This window comes from Electrophorus electricus, chromosome 12 (genome assembly GCF_013358815.1).
Source record: "Electrophorus electricus isolate fEleEle1 chromosome 12, fEleEle1.pri, whole genome shotgun sequence".
NCBI lineage: Eukaryota > Metazoa > Chordata > Actinopteri > Gymnotiformes > Gymnotidae > Electrophorus > Electrophorus electricus.
In genome coordinates, this window is record NC_049546.1 from 6,447,176 (window position 1) to 6,455,596 (window position 8,421).

At 41.1% G+C, this 8,421-nt stretch overlaps 1 protein-coding gene across 3 annotated transcripts; it reads left to right on the forward strand.

The window, feature by feature from the left end:
* The first annotated feature begins 1,494 nt into the window (after nt 1-1,494).
* Nucleotides 1,495-8,160, forward strand: g3bp1 (GTPase activating protein (SH3 domain) binding protein 1). 3 transcript variants are annotated; one of them, XM_027003551.2, is made up of 12 exons: nt 1,495-1,536; nt 3,292-3,408; nt 3,658-3,739; nt 3,861-4,034; nt 4,445-4,535; nt 4,623-4,710; nt 5,374-5,581; nt 5,801-5,902; nt 6,129-6,246; nt 6,962-7,087; nt 7,216-7,325; nt 7,453-8,160. In XM_027003551.2, the coding sequence occupies exons 2-12, from the start codon at nt 3,314-3,316 to the stop codon at nt 7,681-7,683; spliced, it is 1,425 nt and encodes a 474-aa protein (XP_026859352.2). In that variant the 5' UTR covers nt 1,495-1,536; nt 3,292-3,313; the 3' UTR covers nt 7,684-8,160. The 3 variants fall into 3 exon arrangements, with proteins under 3 accessions (XP_026859352.2, XP_026859353.2, XP_026859351.2); XM_027003552.2 differs by lacking the exon at nt 1,495-1,536 and adding an exon at nt 2,129-2,149; XM_027003550.2 differs by lacking the exon at nt 1,495-1,536 and adding an exon at nt 2,176-2,221.
* The last annotated feature ends 261 nt before the right edge of the window (nt 8,161-8,421 follow it).

The following is an 8,421-nucleotide window of genomic DNA, read 5'->3' on the forward strand; positions in this document are numbered from 1 at the left end:
CTGGATATATGACTGGCTCGCTTCTGCTTTTACAATTGTGTTACTGTTCAACTTTGCTGAAGTTCAAAATAAGATGAATGTATATATATATATATATATATATATATATATATATATATATATATATATATATATATATATATAAATGTTGTGCCAGTCTCCTTGGTCAAGTCTAATTTGGATAATTTATTTTTGCTAATAGTTTCTATCCAGGCAAAATATGACAAACATATAACTGTAAAAGTTCATAATAAACAGACTACTACAAAAATGCATGTACATAACTATTAAAAAATCTTCATCTTCTAGCGAGGATCACAATCCATATTTTGTTTCCCTGAGGGTGGAGTGGGCATCTCTGTAATGTTTCCCTTTCTGACATGTGTGGGTATTTCTGTATCCTCTATTTAAGAGGTCATTTTTAAAGCAAAAAAAGCCTGCATGTCCCACAACTCACACATGGATGTGTAATGCAGGGTGTGGTGGAGAAAAACAAACAGAAACGCCTGTTTTCAGAGGTACATTTTGGGGCCAGACGAAAGTGATTCAGAATTTCAAATGCATTGTGAAAGCAGTTATGCTCTATGCATAGGAATATCACAGGAAATAGTAATAGTTAAATATTAAACAAAAACAAAAAGAAGAGCCAGCACTCCTAATACTATGTACTGCTTAACAACCAGCAGATTTTAAATGAACATTTTGGTCCTTGGTATTCTGAAGTATTAGAACTGTATTTGAGTGCTGGTTTTCCTGTTTTCTGTTCTTTTCAATATTACAAATATCTGCTATTCTACAAGATAAATTATATCCCTGACCCCTAGAGTTAAAACCACATTCATGTCTTGGATGCTGAACAGATGTCTGTTGCACAATATCCTGGGAAATCGGAGCAATGGTCCCTGTAGTGTTAAAGCGCCATCGTGCAGACGTGGGGCTGATTATAGAGGGTTGATTTCACCCAGGCACCAGCTTTACCCTTCCAACCAGACATTCTGGTCAGGAACCTCAAACAATTGCAAAGCTCCACCCAGAAAGAGGCCAACCCCTTGCACAAAACAGGCTCTCATGTTTCCAGTCCTCCCACAAGTCAAAAAATGACTGAAATTGTGATACAAATAACAGTTGAATGCCTTATAAAAATCTCAGGAAACTATTTAAGCCATTATTATATTTTTAGATTTATGCCTAAATATATTTTGATATGTACGCCTAACTTGTTAGTCAGTAGGCTATCTTAAGATTATTAATACACCAATAGTTTACTAATAATCATCAAGTTTATATTAATACAACAATAGTTTACTAATAATCATCTGGTTTAGTATATTAAACTTGATAGATGATGTTACTATTAATCACATAATATAATCAACCTGTCTAGTTGATCTGCAAATATACGGTCAGGGGCCTGTCCCCTTGGCCTGTCTCCTGAATGGGATGTGTCGCCCTCAAGTGGACTAACAACTTTTAATACGATAACTCGAAACACTGAAACAAACACAACACACAAGGTAGTTCTTTTTTTCAGGAAAGGTAAGGTCTTAATCTAGCAACGTTGGGGAACAAATACGGCATTGTTTGAGTAAGCATAGTCGCGTTTGCACCGTTTCTTAAGCATTTTATCGTATTGTTAATTACCTTCGCTTTCTTTAACCATACTTTTAATTCCGTATTTACCATAGGTGATTCACGTGTGATATTTCCCATTAACAACCTTTGGTGAGCATAGTCTGTCGTGTAAAACGTAATTTTTAAAAAATCTTTCCTTATCTATCTTTTCAACAGTCAGTTGTGTATGTACTTTATGCGGTCTGGACACTAGAGTTACAAAATGAGTGTATGTGCCTTGAACGATATGCGACACAGCTTCACCTCGAGTCTGGTTAGTGCAGTTCAACCAAACCTGCTTCTACATAACGTACTCCTTGGAATGAATTCGATAGGCTCTGTGAAATTCTCATGGTTGCAATTGATTGGGTAACAGTAGGGGATTTTGGCATATTGATTGCTGATTGGCTTGAGCAGCACTATGCCGCCAGCCTATTGGTTCCCAGTAATTGCGTGAACCTACGCTGTGTTTGCAGGTCTAGCTAATTTGAAACCGGCTAAGCACGCGCTGCCATTCTTACTCCACCCGGTACAGGAGGTGATTATATAAACTCGATTTGTAAAAAAAAAAAAAATATATATATATATATATATAACGTTTTTCTTCTTGGTAAGTAGTCTGACTCTAAATGGTGGACATTTAATAACGTTTCACGTGTTTTCGATAAAAATATTATCTATGTAGCTAACGAAGCTTGGGGGGAGGTATCTTAGCTAACTGGCTAGCAGTGTTTCTTAGCTAAGCAACATCAGGCTCTGTCGGCTAGCCTAGCTGCTGTTAGCTAGTTCTACTTGCTGTCCTCGTTCTATAACGTTAAGTATGTCTGTCTGTTTGCATATATTCGACTGCTTTCTGCCACATCTTATATTCTCGACGTGGTACATCGTTAAGGTGACCGATCGAACCATATCAGAAATGCTACGGCGTGCGTAAGAACGTTAGCTAGCTAGAGAGTAAGCGTGGTGGGGTCAGTCATTGTAATTTGTCGTGGCCCATCAAATTATTAGCAAATTTGCTAACATGGCTAATTTAGTGATCTATATGACCGACGATTCATATATTAGCCAGGCCCTGACTTCTGTGTTTTTAGCTAGCTACTAATGTCATTGTATTTTGAGGTTTGACAGATTATTCAGATGTATTATTTCAGACTGTTATTTTTGCGATTAACGATCCAAGCCATGACTCGCTACATCAGATGACTAACCTAGTTAGCCATCTGGGCTAACCTGAAATATTGGACACGTGCTTATTTTAATAATTGCTATTATTAGCGTTCATGTAGGTTACGAGTATCGATCGATGCTTTAGCGTCAATAACGATGTCGATTTAGTATTCCGATCATAGCTATCGCTATCTATCATAACTAACGTTATATCAAAGCAAACATCAAACTAGCAACGTCGCACCCTTTACTGGGGGTCGGTTAATAACATGGGCCTGTTGGCTAGCAAGCTAGCTAGCAATTCTGCCATTACACATGGCGTGTAATTGAGAGGGTGCGACTTATTTTGCATTTGGGGACGAACTACCCATGTGAACCTTAAATGACCTTAAATTGCTCTCTTATGCGGAAGATTATGCGTCCATCTTGATGAGCTAAGTGAAGAATGTGTTTTTTGGTAATGGGGCAGAAGGGCCATTGTATTGTATTTTTACAGAATCATTTCTCTTTCAGTTGAAAACAGCTGACCAAAGAAATGGTGATGGAGAAGCCAAGTGCCCAGCTTGTCGGGCGAGAGTTTGTCCGACAGTATTACACCCTTCTGAACCAGGCTCCTGACTACTTGCACAGGTGACTAACAGTGAGATTTAATTTAATGTGATATGTTTTTGAACTTATGGCCACACATCATGATCATATTATAGGTCTATGAAAATGATCCCTCATCTTTTACCACGTTGCATCCAAAGTTTGTGTCCATAAAGAAACTAATGAGAATGTATCAAATAAAATGTTGTATATTAAATTAAATACAATGTAATACAGCTATAATAAACAAAAAAGATGCACTGTTATACTAGTCATGTTAAATATTTATAGGTTTTATGGCAAGAACTCTTCTTATGTACATGGAGGTCTAGACAACAGTGGCAAGCCAGCAGAGGCGGTCTATGGTCAGTCGGTATGTATACAGCAATGTAATCCATGTTTTTTTTTTTTTTTACATTTTTATATGTATAGTGTGCTTATTGAAAAGTGCTGTGTTTGGCAACCCATGGCTTTTTTTTAACTCTTTTGAATAGGAAATTCATAAGAAGGTGATGGCACTGAGCTTCCGGGACTGCCACACTAAAATCAGGCATGTTGATGCCCACGCCACCCTGAATGAGGGCGTTGTGGTACAGGTGATGGGTGAGCTGTCCAATAACATGCAGCCCATGAGGAAATTCATGCAGACCTTTGTGCTGGCCCCAGAGGTGTGTACTCCATTTACCTAGTGCTGTGTAGCTGTAATAAAAAACTAAAAAAAAGAGTTGGTAGGAATTCATATTTGTTACAATAACACTGTTTTTTGCCTGTCATTTGTTTTTGGCCGTGTGTGTGTGTGTGTGTGTGTGTGTGTGTGTGTGTGTGTGTGTGTGTGTGTGTTTTTTTTGTTTGTTTGTTTTTTTTTGTTTTTTGGGTTTTTTTTTTAAACAAAGCCTAAATGTTTTTTTTTATTGTATGTAGTAGCATCAAAGTAAGTTCATCCATTGCAAGATCTGCTGCTTTTATATTTTGGTAGCAGTTAGCCTTCATTTTGTCTTTGCTTGCTTATGAATTCTAATAAGCTAGTCGCAAAAGTTCTTATTTTTCATGCTACTCGCTGATCATGTCATCTGTTCAGGGCACTGTGGCCAACAAGTTCTACGTACACAACGACATTTTCCGCTATCAGGACGAAGTCTTTGGGGACTCGGACTCTGAACCTCCTGAGGGTGAGCCACTCAGATGCTGTTAAAAGGCTCTTTAATGCAGACTGTCTTGGCGCAGTGCAGATTGTCATTCATCTCTTGCCATTCCAGAGTCAGAGGAGGAGGTGGAGGAGCTGGAGGAGAGAGTGAACTCACCTGAGGTCCCACAGGAAGAGCCACTGTATGAACAGACACCATGGTACTGCCTGACTCCCATTATCTTCATTTTTAACTGACCACATTTTAAGATTTAATTTGTTAAACATCTTTTATCAAGTTGCTTATTTAAACGCGTACTCCACTGGGTAGCCATATAGCCTCTAGTATACATATAGTGTCTAGTATCTTTTATACAATGAGAATTGAAAGACAGCAGAAAATGGCATAATTTCAGGCAAAAATGGAAAAGCTTCCCTTTCGCATTATGAAAGACTCATGGAGGCAAAAATGTGTGGTGCTGCACTGAACCATCGACTCCACCAGCCTCCAAAATTAACTACCAATGTGGAGTAACGTGCGCAGCTATCAGTGTGCTAGCATCACCTAGTTCTCTAGGTTGTCATGCATAGCTGCATGCTCCAGGTAAAACGTCCCTGAATTTAATCTGTATCATGAAATATGGCATCTCCCCCCACCACCCCACCCCACCATAAAGCCTTCAGACTAATCTATGAAGTTCTCATTGATTTTGTGGATCTGACTTTTCCATAGCTTGGTATGATCTTCAGTCAGACCAAAAACCTTCCCTGTGCTTGTGTAACAGGAAGCTATCACCCCCATTGTTATTTTTCGTCTATTAATGTGTCGTCTGTACATTTTTCTGTACTGGGTCAAGGCAAGGAAGGACTTTGTGTGCTTTCAGCCCCGAGCCAGAGGCCTCTCCGGAGGAGGTGGCTGTAACCCCAGAGCCCCAGGCCGAGGCAGAGCCAGAGCCTGAGCTGGAGCCTGAGCCATCTGCAGCAGAGCTGAAACAGGAGACACCGAGCCAGCCCGAGCCCCATGCTGCAGAGAAGGCTCCCCCCTCACCCACGCCTGCCGACCCAGTGCCCACCATGCCAGAGGATAGCCGGGTACACCCACATTACTCATGCCGTCTCTAGTGTAGATCTGTGCATTGCGGTGTGTCCTTAGAACCCCCAGAAAGCTGCTCTTTTTCAGGGAGGGTACATGTAGTCTCCTTTTAGTATGAGATCTGGTCTAGACCATAGTAATTGGCCATTTATTTATTTATTCTCATACAAATAAACTAAAAGTGGACATTCTGAGGTTTTTCTTATTCTCTCCCTTAGCCTTTCTCATGGGCTTTAGTCACCAGTAAGAATCTCCCCCAAGGAGGAGTGGTGCCTTCTTCAGGAATTCCCCCTCATGTAGTCAAAGCTCCAGCAACTCAGGTAGGCTGTCCTAAACAGCTCTTCAGTCATTTTAATTCAAGCTCTCTGAAGATTTTGGTTTTTTTTTTTGTTTGGTTTTTTTTTTTTTTTTTTGGTGTTCTAGTTCGTATTGGTGACACTGATAGTTATAATTAAGGTAACCCCAAAAGTGGCTCCCTCTAGATTTTAATTTTTGATATCAACTAATGTTTGAGCATATGATCTTGAATGCGTCCTGTTACTGCAGCCCCGGGTGGAAGTGAAGGCTGAAGTCCAGACAACAGCACAGAGACCTCAACGAGATCAGAGACCACGTGACCAAAGACCGGGCCCGTCTCCAGCCCAGAGAGCTCCTAGACCAGGAGGTATCAAGTACTATATACTGTGCACAGAACAATTCAAAATGCTGCACCTTGAGTGTAGCCCATATCGATCCTGCTATAAAATTACTGAGACGAGATTGATGGTCACATAAAAAAAAGATTGAAATGGGTCTCCACAATTATTGTGAAGCTTGGATCCGATTCCCAATGCAACCAGCCTGCCATGCGGCAGTAAATAAGAATGACGACGATTTTTGAGTGACCATTTGCAGTGTTGTCAAGTGCTCGGTCCTACCATATGAACAGCAAATTGCTTGGCACATCCCACTGCATCATGAGAGAGACTCTCACTTGGTTAGAATTTGGACAAGCAGGGAATGTGGCACACAGTAGTCAGTACATTTAAATCTGAATTTAGCCTGGAAAGCAGTGCCCTGGGAGGGAGGGAAGGAGGGAGGGCAGAGTAATTAGGGCTTTTTAATCCAAGTAATTACAAAAGACCCACACTTGAATGGCTTTTCTTTTTTCTTTTTTTCAGGAAACCTAATTTAAAATTTTATAGTATGAATAGAGACTGCCCGCAGCTGGCTGTAGCTCCCTTGCTTTGTCCTGGCTAAACAAACTGTAGATCTTCCCATGAAATAAAGTTTCAATCATACAAACTGAGCGCCCTCATGTGCAACATCAATGGTGCTCATGGTGGCTTGGTTCAAGGCTTTGTTTTAATGATGCAGTGCTTTTGTTGGTGTGTTTGCAGTGCGAGAGGGTGAGAGTGGGGAGTCTGAAGCGAGGAGGGCAGTCAGGTATCCTGACAGCCAGCAGCTCTTCGTAGGAAACGTGCCACATGACGTGGACAAGGCTGAGCTTAAAGAGTTCTTTGAACGTGAGTCATTTAAATATTGACCATGTTCTTTGAACGTGAGTCATTTAAATATTGCCCATGTAAAGTTTAATCCCCTTCCATCTGCTTTAATGTGGTACTGATTAACTGTGTTATTTGCATGCCCTCAGAGTATGGCACAGTACTGGAGTTGAGGATCAACAGTGGTGGCAAGCTACCCAACTTTGGATTTGTGGTATTTGATGATTCAGAGCCAGTACAGAAGATCCTGAGCAACCGGGTGAGCGCGACATTCAGATGTCAAACAAATTGTACCTGGCATGCTGGAAGCTTGTCTTTGTAATGATTAATCAGTTAATAAAAAGTGTTGCATGTCACTAAATTAAAAGGCTTGTTGTTTAATTCAGCCCATTAAGCTGCGAGGTGATGTGCGTCTGAACGTGGAGGAAAAGAAGACTCGTTCGGCTCGTGAAGGAGACCGGCGGGACATCCGCCCCAGGGGCCCCGGCGGACCTCGGGACAGGATAGGTGGCCCAAGGGGTCCGCCACCCAGAGGGGGCATGGCGGCCAAGCCCAGCTTCGGTGCCGGACGCGGGGCTGCATCCAGCGAAAGTCGCTACACAGGACCACGCCAGTAAAGCAGCTCGCATGTCGAATCACTGCTGATGCAAGTCACCATGAGCAACAAATGGCTTCCCTCATCCCCATGTCCATGCCACTCCCAGGCAGTAGAGTGGGATTCCCCCTTTATCTGGACTTCTCCTGTATTTGAGTTTGAACTTGAATTTGTTGTAGACAAACAAAAACTACTTGAATTTGTGGAAAAGAAAAACCCAGCGTTTTTTGGTTTTAGCGTTCTCTCCCTGTTTCTTAAAGGAACGTGTTTTTACTGCTCGGGCAATCCTGTGTATTGCTAGCGCCCGCTGTCTGGTCAAAGTGCAAGTATGGTTTTATTTGGAATTGTTGCCAAGTCAAATCATGGTTGTTTATGAGTGACTGTCTAGCATGTAAAATATCCTGTTTGCCTTCTACTGTTGCACTTCATCAAAAATGACAACATATTTTAACAACTCTGCTGATGAGAGAACAGAATAAACTTGATGTACTGTTTTGAACCCTGTTTTGTCTTCTGTATTAAAAGGCCCCTTGTTCTGGGTATTTGTTTCAAATGGTGTCATCCTGAGGTGATTGGCCACTGAAAGAAAATGCACATGGATCCATGAAAAGATTTGCCACTAAATGCAGTTCCCCAATGTGCCTGTTTATCCCCCATGAGAAATGTGATTGCTCCCACAGCTAGAAAAAGTTAACACCCTCTGCTTCTTTCAAAAATGTCAAACACATTTCCTTTTATTATATACCTAATGCATTTTGTG